The following is a 27664-nucleotide window of genomic DNA, read 5'->3' as shown; positions in this document are numbered from 1 at the left end:
GATGGTTTTTGGGTAGCAACTGACACATTTTGTGTAGCATTTTTGCTCTGCGTATATGCAAGGGAAATTTTTCACTATCTTGCGTAAGTTTATAGAGCCACATGTACTAAGCTACCGAAATTTTGAATTTGCAGTCAGGGAGAATTTGTACAACAAATAAGGGAGACATTTTGAATTACGTACATGTACAGTCTGCATAACATATAGACAATATCAACCTCTAGCCTCGTAGCTCCCCATTTATACTCTTGGGTTAAGGGAAGCAAATATAGTGAAGTGTCTTGCTTAAGGACACAAGTGTCACGACCGGGATTGGAACCAACACCCCAATTACTAAACCACCACAACTTGAATTTGATGCTCTTAACCACTTAGCCATGACACGCTCACAGATCTTCAGTTTTTCCCATACAGCCACTTTTGTAGAAATTTCATCTTTATTTAAACATTTTTTTAATGAGATAACGCCTATGCATAACTGATTAGGGCTATCCACCCAAATCAACTGTCACCACGTGTTGCCACCTTTCACAGTCTGTAAGGATGTAGGCATGGGTATCATCCACTAGGAGCCTGGCTGGTAGAGCAGAATGCACTACCTTCCCAACTTTTTACGAAGCAATTATTGTTAAGTGCCTTGCTGAAGGGCACAGTTAGTGGCTGACCAGGAATCGAACCTACACTCTGCTGCTAACAACACCAAAGCTTGAGTCCGGTGAACTAGACCACTCGGCCCAACAAGTTTCAACAGACTGACAAGGAAACAAATAAACTTATTTTGGATAATGGGATCTTTTTTGTAAGACTTACCGAGCAGAGTGCGATGAACTTTTCCGCCGCCTCGTCCGAGATGAAGTTGAGACCCCAAGCACCGCCCTGGTCCGAATCCTTCCACTGAACGAAACTTGATGTACACCTCACAAGCTGGGTTCCTGAAAGAAGAAACAAACAAAAAAACATAAGTGTCACTCCATACATGCAGCAAAGAACTTTGCAACAAACTAAAATAGCTGGGGTGCTTCTTACCAAGGACGTTTATACAGTCATTAAATTTGCAGTAACTACCAAAGGTTTACCTCTCCCTTTAACTAAAAAAAACCCATTTCATTTGATGACAATTTCACTCACTGATGGTAGGTTTTTATTTATACAAAATAAGCAATGTGATAATTTAATTTTCTCTTTCAAAAACACAACAATGTAGTTTCCTTTTTAAATAATTCCTAAGACTTCGTCCACTTCCTTGGAGATAACAAACTCCACCACATCACTCACTGTATAGGTTCCTTCATGTAGGTACTAAACTACTGAGACTATCACTGGTCATCAAGCATGCTTGACCCAATCTTTGGACTTTCACAACTCTATGGGAAGTATACATGGTACCACCCCAAGCTATTACTGAGCACGAATAATTAATCAAAGACAATGTTCATTTCAGGCCGCACAGATCTACCTTTAAACAGCACCTGTACCCAATATCATCAAGCTAATAACAATTGTAGGAAACAACTTTTTTTTAAATTAGTAATCAGCTCTATGAAATTGGGTCCTTGCAGAAAGAGGGAAACAGTCCATTCACAGTTAAATAAAATTGCGCATCAATAATAAACTTTTGAAAAGCAATAATTTGTGCTGCAATAAGACAGTGAGCGAGTTACTTTAAACCCTTCTTTTCTATTGACCAGATGACTCGGCCAACCAAGCTCGAGCTAAGTGCGCTGGACCACTCGACCGTAACAATCCGGCTAGAATACAGATGTTCTCACAGCGGCAGTCCCACCGATCAAAGTACAAGAGGAAACGAACCGTTTCAAGCAAGTTGTAAGACCCGAAGTTCAAATAGTACGTAGATCACATAACAGGGCCTTTGAATGTGAAGACTCAATGTTTTGTGCATCTAAAACATTGCCGAGGCAGGCCTGGAAATAACCCACAGCAAGTGCCGTGGTGCCCTGTTCTTTTGCTGTGGTGCCCCTTGCAAAGTTTCAACACAAATTTACATTTTCTTATAGAAGTGCCATTACCAGAGGAAATTCAAGGCATCTTGAAAAAAAGAAAGACAAGGTGTGCTGAGGCACACCCAAGACTTCAGAAGAAGGTACCAACCTTAGAGGAAGACTCTGCTAGAGTCAAACCGTCTGGATTTTAACTATTTTTTTTTTCTACGGACTTCAAGCAACATCCATCATGGCTATAATCACACATTGGCCGCTGCTCCACTGCTGTATATTGTAAAGAGGCTCAAACACGATTCTGGCTGTATTTATGTGCAGCCAACCCCACAAGAAAACTAGGAAGTTTGGGAGTGTAAAAAAACCAATGTGCCTCACTGAGACTGAAGAGAGATGTCATTGGTCAGTTTGCAGTCAGACGGACACTTTGGGCCAATCAAATCGGAGCTACCATCTCAGTCTGTTAACAATGGTTGAATTAGTGGATGAAGACTTCCCCTTTTGTGGCATCTGCAGTACTATTGATAGTTTTATTGCAGAATAAATCTTTGCAATGAATAGATGGACATCTTCAGGCTTAAAGTCACATGCCGTTTGGTTTTGTGGTCTTGAACCACTGGATTGCAAGAAAATGCAAAGCTGCGACTTTTTAAACACATCTTTAGAATTTAGAAATGCTCAGGCTACACATTAAAGAAATGCTCATGTTTTCTTTACAGTTCTTATTGTCTTTATTTGCATTTTTACCTGTGAAATTAATAAAATGCTCAGGCCACAAATTTCTTGCTTGTAAGAAACTTACAAACAGCCTAAATGTATGTGTTTTAGAAATGTTTAAGAGATTGGGTTTCCTTGCACAAATTGAACAGCCTAAAGAATGACTCTTGAACATGAACAGAAAACTTACACAAACATCCGCATAAGAAAGGTCATAAAATTCTGATGGTTTTGACTTGTTTTCTTTTTACATTAAAGGTATTTATAAATGGCACTAACAGTGTCAGGCAGGAGCTGCTCTGCCCTGCGTCGTAATGACCATGATTGGTGGTGACAGAAAAATCACAAACTCTTTATTGTTATTTTTTCTTCTTCATTAATGTGTTTATGGCAATAACAGTGTCAGGCACCGGTCTTCACTGCGTGGTAATGACCTTGATTGGTGGTGACAGAAAAATCACAAACTATTTATTGTTATTTTTTCTTCTTCATTAATGTGTTAATGGCAATAACAGTGTCAGGCACCGGTCTTCACTGCGTGGTAATGACCTTGATTGGTGGTGACAGAAAAATCACAAACTATTTATTGTTATTTTTTCTCCTTCATTAATGTATTAATGGCAATAACAGTGTCAGGCACCGGTCCTCACTGCGTGGTAAAGACCTTGGTTGGTGGCTGGCCGCTGTTAATGGACCTTGCCTTCCGCTTTGTCCTTTCATTAACAGCGGCCAGCCACCAACCAGGTCATTACCACGCAGTGAAGTCCTGAGTGCCAAACTTCATAAAGCCGTTAAGCAGGATATTTCTTGACAACTTCCTGCTTAGCAGAAATGAGCAGGATACCAGTCATATATGACTGTACATGAGACATGGTAGTAATGCTGGTAAACCTTATTCTGGTAAGCATGATTATTTATGCTAAGCTACTTTTCGTGCTTACAGGCTTTATGAAATTGGGCCCAGGTCATAATGCTGTAATTGTCTAAATACTCATTTCTCCAGAGCACTACAGAAAAAACGTACTTTACAGTTTTTTCTAAACACCAGGGCCATATTTCATAAAGCTGTAAAGCAGAAAACACTAAGAACTTGAAAAATTTCTTTGCTAAGCAAAAATTGAGTTGAGCACCAGGGCAGCCACAACAATGCAAACTTTAAATGTAATTTGAGCTAGTTAAAGCCATTGGACCCTTTCGGTACAGAAAAAAAGAAAAAAATTCACAGATTTACAAATAACTTACAGGGTTTACAGAAGGTAATGGTGAAAAACTTCTCTTGAAATATAAGTCCATGAAATGCTTTACTTTTTGAGAAAACGGTAAAACAATATAAATTCTCGTTAGCGAGAATTACGGAATTGGTTATAAACACATGTCATGACACGGCAAAACGCGCGAAAACAGGAGTGGGTTTTCCCGTTATTTTCTCCCGACTCCGATGTCCGATTGAGCCTAAATTTCCACAGGTTTGTTTATTTATATATAAGTTGTGATACACAAAGTGTAGGACTTGGACAATACTGTTTACCGAAAGTGTATAATGGCTTTAAGCAATTACTGTTCTGTGCTTAGCAAGTTTTTGTTAGGCTTTATGAAAATGGACCCAGATCAAAGCGCTGTTATTGCCTAAATAATCATTCCTCCATGGCACTACAAAAGTACATTAACAGGTTTTTTTTTAACTCCAGTTTTAAATAAAAAGCCACTTCCTTGTGTAAGTAGATTGTACAAAACTTGTCATGGAGAATGTACTGACATCATTTGTTTTCCCCACCAAGAGTACAAGCAATCGCACAAATTTGTTTGTAGTAAACTTTGTTTTCTTATCAAATCCAAAATTAAACTAAACACGACTTGGCACAGGAAGTATATCGGTCAGATCCTGTTTGATAAAGAAACAAACGTCCAGATAAAAAAAAATGAATGGCCATGAAAGAAAAACAATGACATGTTTATAAAGGGGGATGTTACCTCAAAGGTTTGATGTTTTTAACGGCAGTAGACACTTTTGGTAATTACTCAAAATAATTATTAGCATAAAACCTTACTTGGTAACGAGTAATGGAGAGAGGTTGGTGGGTTAAAACCCTGTGAGAAACTGCTCTCTCTGAAGTGACGTAGTTTTCGAGAAAGAAGTAATTTTCCAAGAATTTGATTTCGAGACCTCGAATTTAGAATTTGAGGTCTCGCAATCAAGCATCTGAAAGCACACAACTTTGTGTGACAAGGGTGTTTTTTCTTTCACTATTATCTCGCAACTTCGATGACCAATTGAGCTAAAAAATTTCACAGGTTTGTTATTTCATGCATATGATGAGATACACCAAGTGAGAAGACTGGTCTTTGACAATTACCAATAGTGTCCAGTGTCTTTAAGTATACTCTGATGCAATGATTTCTAAAAAAAATTGTGGTGACGATGTTTTAAAGGGAAGGATTATCATGGTGTTTTATACCTCAAAATAATCCACAACACCCACCAGCAATTGCTGGGGTGCCCTTTGCAAAGGTCCAAATAGAAACTTTTCCTTTTATCAGTGGCCCCTAAGAGAAGAAAATTCAAGGCCTGGCAGGCCAGCATGCTTCGTTTATAAAAGGGCAAGGGCACCAAGGCATTTTCTCCTTGGTAAAGGGCACCCTATGAAGAAATTGCAAATTTCTATTTGAGCATTTCAAGGGCACCAAGGCAATGACCAGGGCGCATGGAGGCAATCGCCTTCATCGCAGTATCAGGCCTGCCTGGAGTTTGGAAGCCCACATTCATCCATTCAACGTTGCTACATGTACATGTAGCACTTATACACCAAGTGAGTTAGGCCTATTTCTAATGTGGAATCAACTTCATAGATCAGGACCTAATTTCACGGAGCTTCTTACAAGCACAAAAAGTACCTTAACACACCTACATATAATACTGGGCCTGAAACAAGGTAGCTCTAACCCCCTTCATCATCCGTAAGGATGTAACCATGGGTATCATCCACTGCCTTCCCAGCTTTTTTTCCAGATCAGTTATAGTAAAGTGCATTTTGCTAAAGGGCACAGGTGTCATGACTGGTATTGACAACACCAGAGCTTGGGTTTGGTGCACTTGACCCCTCGACCATGACATGCCGATAAAATTCGCAAATAAAGCGATCTCTTTTGAACGCTTCAAAGCCCTTTTTAATTAGTCCCAGGTTGTTTCAGGGAGCCTGTCTCAAACTAAAATAAATAATTAAGTTGCATAAAACGTGTTTCTAACTGGTGTCTATGAAGTGCTACAAGCAGTTAATTACTACAAAGCCTCTAAGATAATGAGTTTTATGGAGGCATAGCTAGTGGAGATGTGGCCAGGGAGATTGTCCCAGAGTGTTGTATGTTCACACAGATCACTTGGTGGCCTCTACATGTCGGGATGTGAAATGTGTACAACTCCCCAAGGTGAAACTCACCTACTCGCCATTTCAATATTTCAATCTTCAATTGAGACTTGTATCACTGTGTGCAGGCCTTGCACTTCACTAGGAATTTACCTGCCCCAGGAAGTTTTAGTCGTCCAGATTATTCAAAAAGGTAAATGTATGGTGAGGGTTATAGTGATTCCAACTACAGACTGCTTGCAATGCACACAGACAATGCACTGGCACAGTTTTGAACCCCCTTAAAAAAAATACCAATAAAACAAATTCTAAAAAGAGAGAGACACAAACACCCTGCCTGCAATTCAGGGTCATTAGCTGTCAATTTTGTATGGGGACATGTACATGTAACTAATAGTTAAAGGAAAGTAAGGAAACTACAACTTTATTTCTGGGAAGCTGGTATATAGGAAGGTAAACCTTTATGCACAGTTTGAATGATGAACTGTTCACCTACAGTTCCCAGAAGTCACTGACATAGTTTTAGTAGAGCAACAACAAGAACCACACCAAAACAACAACAACAAAAGCATCACTCACCCGGTACACTGATATAAGCGTCCAACACCCCCTGCAGATCAGCGTCGACTGTAGCAATATGGAAGACGTACTTGGGCGACTCCTGCTCCACGGTGACGCAGATGCGCACTACCTCGTCAATGATCTTCTCCCACTGCTGTTGCTCACCGTCTATGAAGAGACTGTAGACTTGGGCCAGCAGGCTGTAAGACGGACGAGAGAACATCATGATGAAATTTGTAATCCGAACAACGTCGTGTACCAGAGGAGGAATATCAATTCCTACCCTCAGCTCCTTTTTCACATTCAACAGTTTTTCTTCTTGTAGCCACAACTTACTAGAGGAATATCAATTCCTACCCTCAGCTCCTTTTTCACATTCAACAGTTTTTCTTCTTGTAGCCACAACTTACTAGAGGAATATCAATTCCTACCCTCAGCTCCTTTTTCACATTCAACAGTTTTTCTTCTGGTAGCCACAACTTACTAGAGGAATACCATTTCCTACCCTCAGCTCCTTTTTCACATTCAACAGTTTTTCTTCTGGTAGCAACAACTTATTAGAGGAATATCAATTCCTACCCTCAGCTCCTTTTTCACATTCAATAGTTTTTCTTCTTGTAGCCCCTTAATACCAAAAGTGGCTTTTAGCCTTGTTTAGGGTGAACTTGCATACAAAAAAGGATGAACTGAAAACTTGAGGTGGTCTGAGAAAAAACTGAAGTGTGAAACTCAAATCTAAGACCACACTGTACTTCTTGTAGCCTCTCACCACAAGTTGCTTTTAAACCTTGTTTAGGACGAACTTAATACAACAGAAAACGTATAAGGATTTGAATACTTGAGGCGTGTCTCATGAGCACAAACTTAAGTGTGAGACTCAAACCTAAGACCACACTGTACAGCTAAGTGCAAAGTGCCTCCGATGCCAGATCCAGTCATGTGTGTTGTGCAATGAGTGATGCACATTTTGGGCTGTGCATTGAATGGTTTAATACCAGACAATGCTGTGACAGATGTATGTCCGTTTCCTGATATTGGAATGTGCATTTATGATTTGCATTCAGATATAATTATAAAAACAGAGGGACTCTTCCATTGCATTCCCCCTCCCCACTGTCCATATAGCATATTGAACTTTTCAAGTGCGTAAGATATTGATAAAGTGTCCACCCGGGTCGTTGTACACCAGGGTCGATACTTTTAACCGCACGGGGGCGCTTTTAACGGCTTATACGGTTTTATCCTATTTTTACTGCATGTAGTTTGTTTTCATTGCACTATTATTGTAGCATTTGAGCAAAGTTCGCATTTAAGGACCATTTTTGGACTAGCGGCCGATATTAACTGGTGCCCATGCACCCAAACATGTGTTGGGTCGGCAAAATCGACATCTAGTCGACAAATGGTTCTTTGCGCGAACTTGGCCTCAGCAAAGCTACTTCAAACTTTGCACCAATTGTAAATCTTTTTCAAAAAGTACAAAGTAACCCATAGTGGACAAATTCACAAACATATGGTTAACACATCATCACAAGCACCTTATTGTTAGCCAATACAAAGAACAAAACAACAAGCCAAGCAAAACAATTAGTGGATAAAGTGTTAGTATAAAATAAAGCATTGTTAGATTCCGCCCACTGACAGCCAAGCGGGATACAGAATACTGACTCACCACCTTCATGGACAATGGATCGGCCGTTACGCAACTGTTATTTTGCCATGAGATTGTTACTCACAGGTAATAGAACAGCTCTAAGCGTATAAGTTTGTTGGGCTTAGCTACTTTTCATGTTTAAGCAGCTCTATGAAATTTGGCTCTGCTATTAAACTGTGATATCGTCTTTGTTTTCCCTATCCAATAAAGACAATTCAACCAAACACGGGAGGCAGTAAAATATAGTCAGTGTATGACAAACAACACTTGCTTTCCAAATCACAAGAAACATGTCGCCTATTAAAATAATCTTATCAGAGACCTTCAAATTAGGACGAGTTAAAAGATTTTTTTCGTCAGGGCCAGGAAATTTGATCTAAACCTTGCATCTTATCAACGTGATGAAGAAGCAGAAATCTGATTACATAACATCGTGATGTTAGGTATCCTGATTAAGGGGCTTCAATGAAAGACAAAAACAGGTGACCCATTTAGATAACCAGACCATATCAGTGACTCAAACTCAACAAGATACTGTCTCATCGAGGTTGAATTTTTTTTAGAAATTTTGGTTTTCGCAATATTTAAAATAGCTGTTAGTCTGGCCTTTTAGATAAAACAAGGAAGGTAAAAGAGGTAGCACTTAACGACTGACCAATTACATAAGTGTTGTGTCGTGGCCGAGCGGTTAAGAGCCCCGAATTCAAGCTCTGGTGTTTCTGTTCAGCAGAGTGTGGGTTGAAACCCCCAGCCATGACACTTGTGTCCTTAAGCAAGACACTTAACCATTGCTTCGTCCTTCGGATGGGACGTAAAGCCGTTGGTCCCATGTGTAACGCATGTAAAAGATCTCAGTGCACTTATCGTAAAGAGAAGGGGTTCGCCCCGGTGTTCCTGGCTGTGGCTGCTGAATGCGCCCTAGCACCTTGTAAACCTTATAAGGTGCTACATAATTTGGTCTCAGAATTCATTACTTCAATAACCTACCTTTCTGAAAGTTTGTATAATAAAATGATACTAAGCGCATTGAGTAGCTTGTTAGGTAGACGTGCGCTATATAAGACTTGGATATTATTATCATTATTATTATAAGAACATTTCATGATGAAGTACATGTAGTTGTTGCTACGAAAGCTTGTGCAGTTTTTTTAATTTAATTAGTTCGTCATTAAGTGCTACATGTACCAATACCTTCCTAATTTCAAGGGTGCTACCAATTTTGTAGGTTCATGAATTACAACATTTCATATTGGTGTATTCTTTGAATTATGTAATCAGTGACCGGTATACCAAACCACACTCTGATGACTACACCACCAGAGCCCAGTTTCATAGAGCCGCTAAGCACAAACGCTTGCTTAGCATCAAATTTCTTCCTTGATAAAAACAGGATTACCAATCAAGTTTTCATTTGTTGCATATTGCCTGTTACTGGTTTTCAGCTGTTGTTTGCTTACCTTGAAAATCACGTTGAAATTTTGTTGGTAATCCTGTTTTCATAAAGGGAAACATTTCATGCTAAGCAAATTTGTGTGCTTAGCAGCTCTATGAAGTTGGCCCCAGAACTTTAATTCCATGCTCTAAACCACTCGGCCTTGACAGTCTACTGTTAGGCGATCTCTCAGTAACAAAATAAACTGCCCTTTCATTTGCACGCATTGCGTACTTCGCAAAACGTATGACCGACACATGGAGTTTGGCCCAAGGCGTTCATAACACTACATACATGTAGTCTCGGTTCGAGACGGTCTTGGTGATTTTATTCCACGATCCACGGTCAGCATACAACGCGCAATACACTACCCACCCCACCCACACACACACCCAGCCGTCCGTCCGCACAGCCATGAAGCGCTATAGCCACACAGCGCTATCAGCCACACTACACTTTCAGCCACACAACGCTATCAGCCACACAACGCTATCAACGATAGCGCTGTGTGGCTAGCGCTGTGTGGCTAGCGCTTCATGGCTGTGCGGCGGACGGCTGGGTGTGTGTGTGTGGGTGGCGTGGGTAATGTATTGCGCGATGTATGCTGACGTGGATTGTGGAATAAAATCACCAAGACCATCTCGAACCGGCGAGACTAAACACTACATAGAAAAAGACATTCATATGACTCCAGTGAACTTACCACAATACAAGAGATGACAACACAGCATGCAAACAATTTCCACAACTGAATAAATCTCTCTCTAATCGTACTATAATTACAAATCCCTTCCAGGCTTTACACCAAAGATGGCCAACAATCCTTATCTCTATTGTCAGAAAGAGGAAATCCATGTGCTTTCAAAATTCAACAAACACCGTCCCCCCATTCGCAGCGCGTGTCATTGCATGGAAGTGTTATTTCACAGTTTAGGATGTACAGGAAAACAATAAAAAACTGTCCTTGAGCGGCATGCTTCCCTGTTAGTGTTAGAATGATTAGGTAACAGTGTTTAGGGAAAATAAACAAAGCAGGTGCTACTAGTAACCGGGTTATTAAACGTGTGATGACTCGCGTTGTTTTAATTGCGGACAATGGTGGGCGGGGTTGTCATGAATAGCAAGATGAATGATGATGAATGGGGATCATGAGATTTTGTGGTTTGAACAAGAAAATATTGAGGCTATAGAGATGCTAACAAAATGGATGTTAAATCTTTATGTAGATCAATGCTGTCAGGGCTTGCCCTTAACATTTTCAGTGATTATAGCAGGACCAGTTAGCTTGTTATTTCACTGGTCCCCCAGCTTTTTCACTGGTCATCATTCATGTCATATTATGTCATCTAGTCTCAGCCTCGCAGTTTGTTACACAGCTGGCACAGTGCAAAATAGGAGTGTTCCGGCTTTGTCACAATGTGCCAAGATATTTGACCTATTTTTTTTTTTTTTTTGAATGGCAACTTCGCCCCCCCCCCCTCGAACCAGAATTATGTCTTCAGGAAGTTTCAAAAAAGTGTATGCCAAGATATTTGACCTATTTTTTTTTTTTGAATGGCAACTTCCCGCCCCCCCCCCCCCCGAACCAGAATTATGTTTTCAGGAAGTTTCAAAAAAGTGTATGCGCAAACGCATTGATAAAACAACTGCAAAATATGCTCCGACTTTTCACGTTTTCACCAACAATAAGTTCATACTGGAATTAGTCAATTACAAAAACAAGATACAAATCAAAACTCACAAGGTGTAAAAAAAAAAAAAAAAAAAAGCCACCGAGAAAATACACATTTAAAGGAACACGTTGCCTTGGATCAGTCCAGCTGGTCTTTGAAAAGCATTGGTAATCATTTGTTGTGAAATGCATGGGTAGAAAAATGTTGTAAAAGTGGAATACAATGATCCACAATAACATGCCGCGAAATTGCGTGGTTTTCCTTTTACCTCATCGACTAACAAGGTCGGCCATTTATGGGAGTCAAATTTTTGACTCCCATAAATGGCCGACCGTGTTAGTTCGCAAACCAAAAGGAAAGCCACGGAATTTCGAGGCAAATTTTGTGTGGATCATTGTATTCTACTTTTAAAACATCTTTCCAACCATATGCATTTTTATTTTATAACAAACGATTACAAATGCTTTTTATAGACCAACTCGTCCGATCCAAGGCAACGTGTTCCTTTAAAATCAGTTTCTATACACTAATTTAGCATTTACACTCCAGAAAATTGTTGAACGAGTTTGTTTTTATTCATTTTAGTTTTACTCATATACACCGATATGTGTTAGCACTGTATACTCAATACTTTCCCGAGTTAGTTGGTAAGACACTGTTCTCGAATTGCAAAGATCATGGGTTCGAATCCCACGGAAGTAATATGCCTGGTTTTTTTTTCACAGAACTTGGGTAAAGTACCGAGTATACAGTGCTAAACACACATAGTTGTATGGGTAAAACCAAAACGAATATTCTTTATCCCCGATGCAAATTTTACATCAATTAAAGTTTTATTTTATTTTTATGCCTCAAATATATTTTAATGTAGCCCACACTTGCCCCCCCCCCCCCCCCACCTCAGCCCCACCATTACATCCACTGCAAAACTCATCCAAGATCCACGACACAATACTTTTCAATACACACAGTTAGTAAACAGTAAATATTTTATTTACATCATCCGAGTTTCGGGCTCAAAATGTTCAGGCCTGTAACGTAAAATGTTAAAAATATAAAAAATACAAAAATGATATTATGTTATGTTAAAAGACATGCTCAATGGTATTATTTTTTTACCCAAAAGTTGTTATTATATTAAAACATGCACATAGACCTGCTAGAATAACAAATTTAAGTTGGAACCATTTTTGAAAATGTTTAAAAGGAGAAAAAGACATAGAGTATGAACTCATACATGTCATGGATTCAGAAATATTGTGAAACATTAAATAATTAAAGCTATTTAAAAGCACAGACAAGTCTTGCTTAGCAGAAACTTGTTACCAGCCGACTTGCCATAAAGGTTTATAATGTTGCAACTGGTAACCCACTCATTTTTTGATTAGCAAAGAAATTTCCCAAGCTAGTGTTTTCTCCTAAACAGCTTTGAAATTGGGCCAAGATAACAATAGGGCTGGAAAGGCGATAGGCCCCAAAATTTGTGCAACCAGGGTGTTTTTTTCTTTTATTATTTTCTTGCATCTTCAATGACCAATTGAGCCAAAATGTTCACAAATTTGTTATTTTCTGCATATGCTGGGATGCATAAAGTGAGAATACTGGTCTTTAGAGGCAGTGGACACTATTGGTAATTACTCAAAAGAATTATTAGCATAAAACCTTACTTGGTGACGAGTAATGGGGAGAGGTTGATACATGTAGTACAAAACATTGTAAGAAATGGCTCTGTCTGAAGTATGTAACGTAGATTTAGAGAAAGGAGTAATTTTCCATGAATTTGATTTTGAGACCTCAGATTTAGAATTTGAGGTCTCAAAATTAAGCATCTTAATGCAGAAACCTTCGTGTGACAAGGTTTTTTTTCTTTCATTATTATCTCGCAACTTCGACGACCAATTGAGCTCAAATTTTCACAGGTTTGTTTTTTATGCATATGTTGAGATACACCTAGTGAGAAGACTGGTCTTTGACAATTACCAAGGGTGTCCAGTGTCTTTAACATACCAAAACTGTCCAGTGCCTTAAATGATGGTCGATGGTGAGTGTCGTTAAATTAAAATAAAAATAATTCTGGTAAATTAAAATGGGTGTTAATGAAAGATACCATGCATTTCATGACTCTGAATGAGGTGTTAGACCGTGTTAGTGCGTGATGAAAACAAAGTTGCAAATATTCAGTGGCGATCAGAACACCTCTGGACTCACAGATAGTCGTTGAAGTCCTCGTCGTTCTCCTCGCCGGTGTCCCCGTACTTCTTGACGCGACTGCTCTTACGAATACTGATGCGTCGAACCAGCCCATTCCGGTTCACCGCATCTTTGAACTTGCTCCACTTCTTATGTTTGTGTTTACCGTCTGCCATTTTCTCTGAGAGTTTTTTTTTTGCGTTACTGGTGTTTTAAATCCTTAATTTACAACGCAGCTGACAAAGGAGGCTGATGATTGGATGGTGACGATGATGACACTCATCTAATGAGGAATGCGATTGGTTTATGAAAAATGCTGATATTCAAAAACTCGCATCCAATGATATATGAACAAAATCTGATCATGCTACACATGTAGCTGCAAGTTGATTATACACTCAAGTTCCTGGTGTTACACTAACATTTGTTCATCACTTAATAACAAAATATATAATGGTTGTACCAGAGGTTGTCAATCATACAAAAACTGAAAGTTAAAGTTCTGTAAACTTTTCGTATAGTCCAGGCCTTGCACAAAATGAAAGATGGCCCACGCTCAAGAACAACAACTATGACAGCACATGTCGGAAACGCCTGGCACTGGTAAGGACTCGATCTTTGCATAAATGTATGGTGGAGTCTGGATGATCGAAGCAGCATTAGTAGGGTGCCCTGAAGAGCATTTCCTCTGGGGGCTGATATTGGCTCGGAAAGGAAGCACAGGTTAAACAATTTGTGAATTTAGAGTTTTAGGATTGAGTTTGCTGGCCTCGGGGAGTCAGAGGGACAATCAAACCCACTTCCTGATGGTTATCTAGTACTGATCCCACAGACGGTACGATGTAGTGGTGGGATTCACTCATTGGTTGATTGGTCATTGTGCACTACTAGATGAACATGTACAAAATTAAACAGAAAAACGTACATGATTTTTTATTAATTGTTTCCAATCCAGCGCATACATAAAGGGACTTAGCAGTGATATGGACTTCACCAATGCGTTTTTTGTTATTATGCTGAATTTTTGTGAGTTGTCGTTGGGAGGAGGTTTTACTACATAGTTGTTTATTTCTGGTAATGAAACCAAGGATGCATCATACCCTAAGTCATTTTAATCACTATAATGTGTAGCTGGCAAGCCTGAGGAAAACTGTAAACAAGGGTGCTTGCTACAGTATGTTCTAGTTTACGGTTGACCAGAACCATGGCACAGGGCGTAAACCCTAGCCCTGTCAGCCTTTCACGTTCAAATTTTACACTACAGTGGCGTCCTGGACTAGAGGGTCTTATTTTGGAGCAAATTTTTTTTAAAGCTTCATTACCCGGGCGAACTTTCACATTGTCCCTGCCTATGTTTCTATTCCACAGGGCTCTGGTTGCTTCAAGAATACCCCGGCCCAAAAAGTTGTCAATGTTGCTTGAAAGTTTTTTGCCCCAACTTTTACAGAGACTGTGTCTGTTATAAAAATGAGTGCAGCACCAGGACTGATACTTCACGGAGGCAACGAAGGCGATTGCCTCCGTGTCCCCTGGTCATTGCCTTGGTGCCCTTGAAATGCTCCAGTACAAACTTGCAATTTCATCATAGGGAGCCCTTTACCAAGAAGAAAATGCCTTGGTGCCCTTGCCCTTTCGAAAACGAAGCATACAGCCCTGCATCACAACACTGAATTTGACCTTTACCACTTACCCCCAATCCAGAGAAGGGGTGGCCATTCCCCGGGGTACGCCCATTTTCCAGGGTAGATCAGTGGTAAAGTGATCCAAGAAGTGTGAAAGGGCCAGCAGTTATTATCCATGGCTGGCCCCAGGGAATACTCTAGTGTGAAAAGGGATATACACAACCTCAATCCCAGGGGCGATCGATTTCGCCGCGCCATTTTTTCCCAGCATGCCTTGTTCGATCATAACCCCTGGAATTTGAATCTAGCACATTTTAATGAGCGCCTGTAATTAAATCCTCTCTACGCGCGCACGCATGTCTTTCGTCTCAAAGAATGTTTTTCTTTTCCTTTTTTTTTAAACGCGTCCGTGCCATAAAAAACGCTAGCGTGATCAACATGCAAATATCTTAAAGTTACGCACACTTTACATCTAATGCATAACCAATTTCCTGAGCCAATCAGCATTGTTTCTCAATACATCCCTTCCAGGGGTTAGTGACGAGAGGTACGTATCGATACGGCGCGCTGCCCATGGTAGCGAGGCTGGGATATACATTGTAGATGCCATCTTTAAAGAGGGGTCAAACTCAGCTTTGTGATGCACTCATTTTTTAACAGACACAGTCTTTGTAGAAGTGAGGGAAAATCTTACGGCTAACTACCAGGATGCTTGAATCCTTACAAAAAACTGTTAGTGAGTAGTAACTTCATTTTTGTTTAACGAAACTTTAGAGACTTCTTCACTTTCTTAAAGCTCTTTAAAAAAATATTTGTCACTTTACCTGCATATTATTATAAATGTCAAGACGTCGCTTACCTTCAACTGGCTTTCCTTTGGTGCTGCAGATCTCAACACCTAGTTACAGTCCTGGGACCTATTTAAATTAAGGGAGAAAAAAAAGTCAATTATAAGCAATGATATACTGGTTTTATGTGTTTGATACTGACTGGCGAAACCTAACTGAAAGTTAATTTAAATACAATGTAAACCATGCTTTGGGAAAAAAAGTTTGGAAAAAAAAAAAAAACACAAAACACAATAGATCGACAGAGCTGTTGATGACCCAGGTTATCTTTAAGAAAACATTATATTCTAAAAGAAATTAAATGCCAAGGCTAAAAAACAGGGTCGAGGTAATTTCGGTCTAATCAGACTTGGTGCAGGTCAAGGCTTTGCTCGTAAACACATAACACAACTATTTATCAACCCTGTACACCAAGGCCTTTTCTTTGTTCTCCAATTGTTTTTATTTATTTATTTATTTGACGAATGTCACTAAATGATTAGAACAATGATATTGCTATCCTATCCGGATTTTCTGCAATATCTCAAAAGCGCAACCACCTGGAGATTTTCACATGCGCTTTTGGTTTTGTTATCTTTCTTTGTACTGTTCATCTCATATTGTACTATTTTACAACATGAGTATGAAATAAATGTCTTTTTGAATGAAGGGAAAGATAGGATTGAAAGTCAAACGGTATACATTCCCATTAAAGGGTCTATGTAACTTTTGTAGGACAAAAAACACAATGTCCACAGATTTACACTAAACTTACATAGTTTGAAGATAATGTGAGTAGAAAGCTTCCCTGAAAATACTACATGCTGAGGTGCTGTAGTTTTTGGGTAATGAGTAAAACAATGTCATGAAAATAATTTACAAACGTATTTTTATGATATTGTTTTTTCTCAAAAACTACAGCACCTCAGTAAGTAAGATTTGAAGGGAAGCTTTCCACTATCATTATCTTCAAACCCTGTAAGTTTAATGTAAATCTATGGACCTTTTGAAAAAGTACCCAAATCCTTTAAAGGAACGTTACAGAATTGGTAAGAAACAAAATTTGTGGCGATCACAGATTTACATAAAAATTACACGGTCTAATGATGATGATAGTTGAAAACATCCCTTGTAATATTTCTGTCTGTCTGAAATTTCATATTTGATGAGAAATAAATAATCTAATTTCGCTTTTGGAGTTTATCGCTCACTGAGCATTTTATTCATTTTTGTTTTGGCATCGATGCATTGCAAAATTTGTAACCGCTTTTTCACTATTCTTCCCTTTTGTCAATGCTACAGACACTCATCAATAGATGAATAAATCTGTAAACGGACTTAATACATGGATAATTAGTTGTGGAAATGGTCTCTTTATCATGCTGTGTTTTGAAGGACAGCATGACCTATGACCCAGATGTTTTCCCACTTCTCGTTAGCAAAAAGGAAAGAACGTGATTGATTTTTAGAAAAGTTAATTTCCTCCCATCTTTTAGGTTCCAATAAAGGCAAAATCAACCAATGGGCATTTAATTTCATCTATGAGAGGGCATTGACATAATATGTCAGTTTGCAAAGGGCACTTCTAATTCTTTAAAGGAACACGTTGCCTTGGATCGGACGAGTTGGTCAAAACAAAAGCGTTTGTAACCGTTTTTTATAAAATGCATATGGTTGGAAAGATGTTTTAAAAGTAGAATACAATGATCCACACAAGTTTGCCTCGAAATTGCGTGGTTTTCCTTCTACTGTGCGAACTAACATGGTCGGCCATTTATAAATGGCCAACGTGTTAGTCGACAAGGTAAAAGGAAAACCACGCAATTTCGAGGCATGTTTGTGTGGATCATTGTATTCTACTTTTACAACATCTTTCTACCCATATGCATTTTATAAAAAACGGTTACAAACGCTTTTCAAAGACCAACTCGACCGATCCAAGGCAACGTGTTCCTTTAAGTGATATTAGGAAATTTTGAAAGGGGAACAATAGCAGAGACCAAAGAGACAACATACATAGGCAATGGCCTCTATGACCACATTGTAATTCCAGGCCTCGTTATTAACAATTTGTCACAGATCTTAAAGACAGTGGACACTATTGGTAATTGTCAAAGACCAGTGTTCTCACTTGCTGTATCTCAACATATGCATGAAATAACAAACCTGTGAAAATTTGAGCTCAATCGGTCGTCGAAATTGCGAGATAATAATGAAAGAAAAAACACCCTTGTCGCACAAAGTTGTGTGCTTTCAGATGCTTGATTTCAGGACCTCAAATTCTAAACTTGAGGTATCAAAACCAAATCCGTGGAAAATTACTTCTTTCTCAAAAACTACCGTCACTTCAGAGGGAGCTGTTTCTCAAACTGTTTTATACCATCAACCTCTCCCCATTACCTATAATCAAGAAAGGTTTTATGATAACAATTATTTTGAGTAATTACCATGAGTGTCCACTGCCTTTAAAGCCAATGGACACTTTCGGTAAACAGTATTATCCAACGCCCACACTTCGAGTACCACAACTTTTACATGTATATAAAATAACAAACCTGTGAAAAATTTAGTCTCAATCGATCATCGGAGTCGGGAGAAAAGAACGGGAAAACCCACCCTTGTTTCCCCACGTTTCGCCGTTTCATGACATGTGTTTAAAATAAATCCGTAATTCTCGCTATCGAGAATTGATACTGTTTTATTGTTTTCTCAAAAAGTAAAGCATTTCATGGAATAATATTTCAAGAGAAGCCTTTCACCATTACCTTCTGTAAACCCTGTAAATTATTTGTAAATCTGTGAACTTTTAATTTTGTTTCTGTACTGAAAGTGTACAAGGGCTTTAATGAGCAATCAAATCAGGCTTATTTTGATTGTGACTATTAAAATTAGTAATGGTACAAAAACTGTAAGCAACCAAATTCTGAAAATCTGCTCCAAGTTCTCAAACAAACATAATCTACCCAGCAATTCTACAAATGATGTTACCGCAAACCAATTGTGTGGTATTGACCCCTTGCATGCGCGTCACACACGGCGAGGTTTTATGAAAAGTGTCCACTGCCTTTAATGAGCAATCACTGATGACACGTGGCGACTGATGACACGCTCACCATGTTGGTGGTCAATAGGCTTACGTGTAAACGTCGCGTCACCTAAAAATACGCACTTCACTGAATGACACATGATGACATTGACCACCAAAATGGCGCATCCAAGATTATTCTGATGATGACGTCAGGTGAAATGGGTCAATACTAATGTAATTCTTGACTTTGAAAGTTCATATATAAATATTTCTCTTCTCACACACACCATGAACACTGTCTGTGACTATTTTGTCATCAGCTCTACATGTACCAATCCTGTATAATGCATATTTTATATGTACCTTTACATTTTTCTTGACAAGACTTCACTTTATGTAACTGACATACATGTACAGTATATCCTTGTCATTTGATTGGTGGAACTTACTTCATGTGACATTCACTATTACTCCCATCTGCACCGGCGATCAAAAAGACCTATTCGCCCATGGGGAATAGCAGTTCCCATTCAACAGTTAGGACCATCCTTGTTCCCAATGCGCCGCTGCTAAAACAAAGGAGCACCTGTGCAAAAGGTTGTGATCCGATTTGTGCATTGTTGCCGCTACACGACTCTATATGATTTTTTTTGGTTGTCAGTAATTTGTGTGATTTTTCATAATGTTATACTTTTAAAATGAATCAAATGACAAGGATCTATAAAACAAATATTGAGTGGCTTTAATTCGTGGAATGGAAGGAATATTATCGCTCGGTAAAACTTGGACTGTTCCATTTTGTTTACCTTGCAATAATATTCCTCCCATTCCACTCTGAGCCACTCAATATTTGTTTAATATCAACCTTGGTTACAAGAAAAATAAGTATGGTAAGCAATATAGTCTTCAAATACTAATTATTTACTCTGAAAGTACTCAGATGTAAAAACATAAACACTGTCTGTGATTATTTTGTAATAGACTTCACTACATCTTGATTATAAGAAAAGGAACAGCGGGATATAGGGGCAATATCTGTTTACTGCCCACACTGTCGCCACTCAGGAAGACCACAAATCCAACCACAACTATTTAAAGGGCCTGTTACAACAACAACAACAACAACAATAGTTTAGGGGAGAAACTGTTGACCAGCAACTCTTTTTTGCCCACTCGGAGGAATTCTCCAACATCTTTCATTTTGCAAAGAGCACTTCCATTGGAAAATCTTAAAATCAAAGGGAAACTTTTGAAGGGGCACTAAGGCAAAGACCAGGGGCAACGGAGGTACATGTACATGTGTGTATGGCCTGCATGTAATTCCAGGCCTGACACGCACACTGTACACAACAAAATGAATAACATTAAAGCCATTGGACACTTTCTGAACAGAACAAAAATTAAAAGTTCACAGATTTACAAATAACTTACAGGGTTTACAGAAGGTAATGGTGAAAGGCTTCTCTTGAAATATTATTCCAAGAAATGCTTTACTTTTTGAGAAAACATAAAACAATTATAAATTCTCGGATTTATTGTAAACACAGTCATGACACCCACGGCGAAACATGCGGAAACAAGGGTGGGTTTTTCCACCTATTTTCTCCCGACTCCAATGACCGATTGAGCCTTAATTTTCACAGGTTTGTTATTTTATATATAAGTTGTGACACACAAAGTGTGGGCCTTGGCAATACTGTTTACCGAAAGTGTCCAATGGCTTTAAAACAAACATCTAATCCATTTGTAAGAATCTTGAAGGATCCTACTCTTTAGGAAAACTTGGTGCTATTAAAAAATTAACAATGAAAGAACAAAATTCTATTGCGATGAGAATATTAGGTTTATTCTGGAACATTTTTATGAATCTTGAGGGCTCTAAAATAACAACCTCCCATTAGAACAACTCAGTGTTGTTAACAATTTATAGTACAAAAAATATATTTATATTGTGGTGAGGACTTTAGGTTTACTGGAAAATTTTAAAGAATATTGAGGGCTCTAAAAAGACTTCCCTTCAGGACTGCTAAAAAACAGTTACATGTATTGTGATGAGAATTACAGGTTTACGGTACGATTAAAAAACAAATCTTGCAGGTTTTTATTTTTAAAGTTCCTTTCTTCCAAGACTCGTTTTTGTTATATAAAAAAATAACAACTAAAAAATTACCTTTGTGATAAATATTTTAGGTTTACTGAAACTATATTTTAGGTTTACTGGAACTTTTTTTTTTAAATATTGCAGGTTCTAAAAAGTAACTTTCTTTTAAAACTTTTAAAAATTAACAATTATACAAACCTCTATTGAAATGAGAATTGTAGGAACATTTTGATGAAGTCATGAAGGTTCTAAAAAGTACATTCACTTTAAGATGGCTGGGAACCCTTCCCTTTCCTTTAACCACAGCGGGGTATCTTTGATATAACCACAAGTTACTATGGCAACTCTGTCGTGGGTTGTCTCACCGCAATACTGACTGGAGCAACACCCCCTTAATTGCTTCTGAAGTTTTTGTGTCCCAGGTCCAAGTGAGATTATTATTTGTCAAGCAATTGTCTTTATGACTGACAACACTTTTAAAAGGCCACTTTGTATGAAATAACAGTGGAGGAAAAGGTGAACAAATTTGATCTCAAAGACATAGTAATATAATAATAATATATAATAATAAAACCATTCTTATATAGCGCATATCACCGTGAGGTCCCTATGCGCTGTAAAAGGAAATCAACAGTTATTGTACAAAGTAAACAGATATGTTTTCAACCGGGTTTTGAATTGTTCTGATGTCTCAGCCTGTTTAACAACCTCTGGAAGACTGTTCCATAACTGAACTGCTGCATATTGGAAAGAGCGGGAACCGTACGACTTGGTTTTGATAACTGGGGGGTCAGAAGGGATTTATTTGAAGATCGCAGATTCCTGGTTGTTTTGTACTCCTGAACTAAGCTTTGAAGATAAACAGGGGCAATCCCAAAATAAAACGGCATTTTGTAAAGCAGTTAAAAAAGGTCCTTGTCACCAAAATCGTGCAGCATAGTTGCTTTTAGGCACCAATCGTAGCTAAGCACAACAAAATATGTTTCCCAAAATAAGGGTGCAAGCCAAAAATACCTTTCATGTACACTGTACAGTACAATCTGTAACTTGTGTCCTGCTAATTTTTGCTTAGTGTAATCTATAAGCAGTATTTTACTTTTCTGCTTAAAGCCGCTCTCTGCAATTTGATGTAAGACAAAAATTGCTTTTAAAATAATTTTCCGCGTTGAGCAAAAAATATCAAAAATACCAGTCACAAATGGTATTTCGTTTGGTAACCTTATAGACCTTAATGCGTTGACGTCATCCAGCAGCCATCTTAAAGGTAAAACGGTGACGAAACAATCCAAACGCACAGATTTGTACGCGCGACACACAGGATTGGCCAATGAACAACCTCCTTTTGACCTCTAGGTGAGGGCGCCCTACTGAAATGTTGTCATGTGCATAAGGTCTATTCTGGTAAGCATCTTGCTGAGCTAAGCTACTGTTTGTGCTGAAGCAACTCTATGACGTAGGGTCCTTGTGAATGAATTATGACAGCGATATCTTAAAGGTCATACATTTTAAGTGCCAGCAAATTGATTGTTCGAACACTGAGTCATCAAGTTGTGCAGGGTCCATTGTTTTAACAAGAGGTAACTAACATCACCTTTTCACAGAAAGGCATTGTTCTAGGCCTATTGTGTTTTTTTTTTTAACAAACAACTTTTACAGGAAGCTTCGACATCAACCAATTGAGGCTCATATTACAAATCTGTAAAACTGCTGTACAAACCGTCAAAATTTGCTGCATAAACCGTCCACATTAAAACATCAACATCTACAAATCCCTTACAAATGACATTTGTAAGGGATTTGTAGATGTTGATGTTTCATTACATCACTCAAGCTTGGTGTAAAATTTCACCCAAAACTCAGAATCAAAAAATAAACATCATCTTTCCCCTCTCTTTGGTCATAAAATATCACAGTTAGTACATAGAGCTCCGGTCTGTTAATCTGCAAGTTATTGGTTCAAATCCCACTCTCGGCAATTTTTCTTTGTTCAATCAAAATTGCTATTTTAAATAAAGATCTAAACGCAGTGAGGTAATAATATTCACTTAAAAAAAAAAAAAAAAAAAAAACGCTGGTCGTGAGTCAATAGAATCACCGTTCTCTTGCCTGCGTTCCATTACAAGTCAATTTCAAAGCCCTGAACTGTCAAATTAAAAAAATGTAATACCCTTCTCTTCGTCTCTCAAGTACATAAAAGAAACAGTCATATTGGGTCAGTGGCTACTGTCGTCATCAGCCGACCAATAACGCAAGGTGATTACAATTTATACTTCAATGATACGATTCCGTCAAGGATCTATTATTAAACAATCACTAGACCGTACGCCCATGACTCAAGCTCAGTCCTGTTTTACGCACGCAGTCATGTGCGACTCAAGGCAGTACTACGGTTTGTCATAGTTTCTACGGTGGGTGCTAGTACGTTCGGTGCTAGTATGTGCACTGATACAACACTTGATACTAGATTGTACACTGCTAATTAAGTTACAGATGTACAGGTGGGTCTACAGGTCAGCATTCTCCTACATTGTACATCACGCGCCGATCGGCTTAAATACACTGGACACTATTGGTAATTGTCAAAGACCAGTCTACTCACTTGGTGTATCTCAACATATGCATGGTCGTTGAAGTTGCGAGATAATAATGAAAGAAAAAACACCCTTGTCACACGAAGTTGTGTGCTTTCAGATGCTTGATTTCGAGACCTCAAAATCTACTTTGTAATTCTGAGGTGTCGAAATCAAATTCGTGCTAATCATCATTTTGGGTAATTACCAATAGTGTCCAGTGCCTTTAAATCCCTTCATAATTTCTTAAATAATCAGGAATACAAACAACTCTAAGGCACTGGACACTAACGGTAATTACTCAAAATAATGATAGCATAAAAACTTAGGTAACAAGCAATGGGGAGCTGTCGATTTAGTATAAAACATTGTAAGAACCGGCTTCCTCTGAAAGAATATAGTTTTGAGGAAAGAGGTATCTTCTCACTCGGATAATTATCCTTTTATTATGCATCTGAAAGCACACAAATTTGTGCAACAGGGGCATGTTTTCTTTTATTACTCTCTTGCAACTTCAATGACCAATCGAGTCTAAATTTTCAAAGATTGTGTACTATAGTTAAATGCATATGTTGGGATACTCCAAGTGAGAATACTGGTCTTTCACCAATTGAGTCCAAATTTTCAAAGATTTCTTAATAGTTATATGCATATTATGTTGTGATACACCAAGTGAGAATACTGGTCTTTGACAATTACCTTTATACGGTGTTCGGTACCTTTAAATCTGCCAGAGACATAATTGGTATGAAGAGATTATAGATAAATGAATGAGTACTAAAGCCCAAAAACTTGAGCCCTAACGGCTCACATTTTAGGACTCATCTGAGAAAAGACTCACCAATAAATATCAAACAAAACTCAACTAGGTTATTATGTGGAATGTCAATTGAAAATTCCAATGACAAAAGTTAGTATGAAAGCAAAAGAAAAAGCAGGGATCACAAAACTTGTCAAATGAAAACACAAGAAATCTACACAAACATAATGGATCTGTTATGACAGCGACCAAATACCTTGAATTTGCTTTGGTTTCACATTGAATCATTTCACTTTTTAAACCACTTCATGTTGAACGAGGTGTTTAAAAGCAAAAGAACATTTTTTGACAGATTTATGGCAGACATTCTTTAGCACCAGGGAAAACTTGTTTTGTTACGTCATTCGATTCCATACAGATTAACAAAAGGTTAGCATGCCTTCACACGTGGTTAGCAGCGCTATGAAATGGAAACTGGCGCACTAAGCATGCACAAAACCAGCCATTAAGCAGCTCTATGAAATTGGGCCATTAGCAGAAATGTTTTCGCTTACTGTAATGTAAGTATTCCACAGGTTAGCAAAATATTTTTGCTGGAGTGATTACTCAGGTTAAATCCTTTCATTGTCTACACAGCAAGTGTTTACGTGTTTACGTATTGTACTGTTAAATTTTCAGGGTTCACCTCCATGTACAAGCTGGCTAACAGAGAGAGGATAAAATGCAAAAATTGAATGCTGATTTGTGGAAATTTCGGCCGATAAGATTCTCTGTTTTTTCATAATTTCACAAAAGTTATCAAGAACCACTTATGTGCTCCAGTATGCATACATGTATTAGGGAATTGACTTGACACCAAGGTAAACACCAAATATTATAAACCATTCAAGTTTCAACTCAGCGGCGCGCCCTTTGGCCAAACTTTCAAAAATTGGGTCCTTATAATGCTCAAAGTTTTTAACCTTGAAGCAAGAAATGGTGATCGTCATGTGTGCAGAAGGAGGCAGTAAGCTGAGCAACAAGGATGAATTGAGACTTGACCTTGCCACTGCTGGGAACCAGGAAGAGTTTGGATCAGATCAGACCAGACCCATAAAGTGTGCCAAGAACGTCAGACAGAATGCCAAGTCAGACAGGAATACATATCACTAAAGACCCTGGACACTATTGGTTATTGTCAAAGACAAGTTTTATCACGTTGAGTATCTCAACATTTGCATAAAATCACAAACCTGTGTAAATTTGAGCTCAATTGGTCATCGAAGTTGCGAGATAATAATGAAAGAAAAAACACCCTGGTCACACAAAGTTGTGTGCTTTCAGATGCTTGATTTCGAGACCTCAAATTCTAAACTTGATGTCTCAAAATCAAATTCGTGGAAAATTACTTCTTTCTCGAAAACTACGTCACTTCAGAGGGAGCCGTTTCTCACAATGGTTTATACTATCAACCTCTCCCAATTACTCATTACAAAGTAAGGTTTTATAATAATTATTATTTTGAGTAAAAAAATTACCAATAGTGTCCACTGCCTTTAAATTACCCTGCTCCCACTTCAAACAACATTTCACTATAAAAATTTATGGAGCGTTTCGACTGACTGTCCTTGAACCATACAGAAAGTGGATGGTCCTTGCACTAATACTTAATATTACATTCCCACATGTACAGGTACACTGTACCTTACAAGGATGTCCAAATATCCCTTTAAAAAATAGCCTTTTCGCTTTTGGTAAGTCTACATATCTGGTTTGGTAACCCAAAGCAAACGCTAGAAATGTGACGAGGGCTTGAATTGCTACATGTAGTTGTTCTTAAATTTAAATAGAAGTGTGTCCTGTCTAAGCTTGGGCGATATCACGATATTATCGAAAATCACGATATTAATTTGGAAACGATTTCGATATCGGATGGATTTGGTTTTAATCGAAATATCGATATATCGGGATATATTGCAATATATCGCGATAATCGCGATAATCGCGATATATCCCAATATTGATTAAATATCGCGATGTATTTGCTAGCTGAGACATCTTGCACCCCATAGGTTTGGAGTAAAACCAGAAGAATAGGTCATTAGAACACCTCTCTTATGCTATGACTGTCTCTTCTACAACTTTCACTTGGAGTTTGAAGACTGATGATGTCAAATTTCAATAATCGCGATTATATCGAATATCGCGATATATTGTCGTCGATATATCGTGAATAAAATAAATCGATATCGCCCAAGCTTAGGTCCTTTCAATCTATGAATGGAAGGCAGGTGGACATTCCATGGGAGAAGTAATATCCACAGTGTATACAATGGATCACTAAATCTCTCGCTTACTAGCATACAGTACAACTATTCAACCTTTCTCCAGATGTTTCTACGTTTGTATTTGACACTTCAATTTGAATGACAGACATCATCTGGGAACCTGAAAACACCACTGAGTATCATTCCATCTTAAAGGTGTTACGTACATGTACAATGTATTCCTTCTTCCATGATGTACATGTACAAAAGACTACAATGTATCTTCTAAATTTCTTTTGCTTTCTCGGAGCATAGAGCAAGGAACTTTGAAGGGACATCAAGACCAGGGGCAACCTGGGCTATGGCCTTCTTGGCTTCCAAGTGCATTAATAATGAAGTTCACCTTTCTGTTCTTTCAAAGTCATTGTGCAAAAAACACATTGTATTTAAAAGCAGTGGACACTATCGGTAATTACTCAAAATATTTATCATCATAAAACCTTTCTTGATTACAAGTAATGGAGAGAGGTTGATAGTATAAAAAATTGTGAGAAACAGCTCCCTCTGAAGTGATGCAGTTTTCGAGAAAGAAGTAATTTTCCAGGAATTTGACTTCGAGACCTCAAGTTTAGAATTTGAGGTCTCAAAATCAAGCATCAGAAAGCATACAACTTCCTGTGACAAGGGTGTTTTTTCTTTCATTATTATCTTGCAACTTCGACGACCGATTGAGCTATAATTTTCACAGGTTTGTTATTTTATGCATGTTGAGATACACTGACTGTGAAGACTATAGTCTTTGACAATTACCAAAAGTGTCCACTGTCTTTAATAGCCTAATAATATTTTTGCACAATACTAGAAGCCCTTTTGGTTAGTAAGAAGTTCGCAACAGACAATCTTTCGTTTGTCAGACTTTTTTGACACGATAAGTCATGGACTTGCATCATGAAGGTAGAAATTGAC

General features: G+C 38.3%; 1 protein-coding gene across 4 annotated transcripts in view; it reads right to left on the bottom strand.

Annotated features, from left to right (window-relative positions):
* The window catches only part of LOC139947580 (protein still life, isoforms C/SIF type 2-like), a 96394-nt gene that overhangs the window by 54514 nt on the left and 14216 nt on the right, over positions 1-27664 (bottom strand). For 3 of the 4 annotated variants that reach the window (XM_071945521.1, XM_071945523.1, XM_071945522.1), the window contains 5 exons: positions 16026-16083; positions 13563-13827; positions 12353-12385; positions 6614-6795; positions 811-932 (listed from right to left, as the gene is read on the bottom strand). In XM_071945521.1, the coding sequence (XP_071801622.1) occupies positions 811-932; positions 6614-6795; positions 12353-12385; positions 13563-13720 (495 nt within the window). In that variant the 5' untranslated portion in view covers positions 13721-13827; positions 16026-16083. The remainder of the gene's footprint in view (positions 1-810; positions 933-6613; positions 6796-12352; positions 12386-13562; positions 13828-16025; positions 16084-27664) is intronic. The other variant, XM_071945524.1, reaches the window with a different exon arrangement.

The sequence above is a fragment of the Asterias amurensis genome, chromosome 14, assembly GCF_032118995.1.
Source record: "Asterias amurensis chromosome 14, ASM3211899v1".
NCBI classification, from domain to species: Eukaryota; Metazoa; Echinodermata; class Asteroidea; order Forcipulatida; family Asteriidae; genus Asterias; species Asterias amurensis.
Note: the sequence above shows the minus strand (reverse complement) of the source record. Positions and strands in the feature narration are given on the sequence as shown.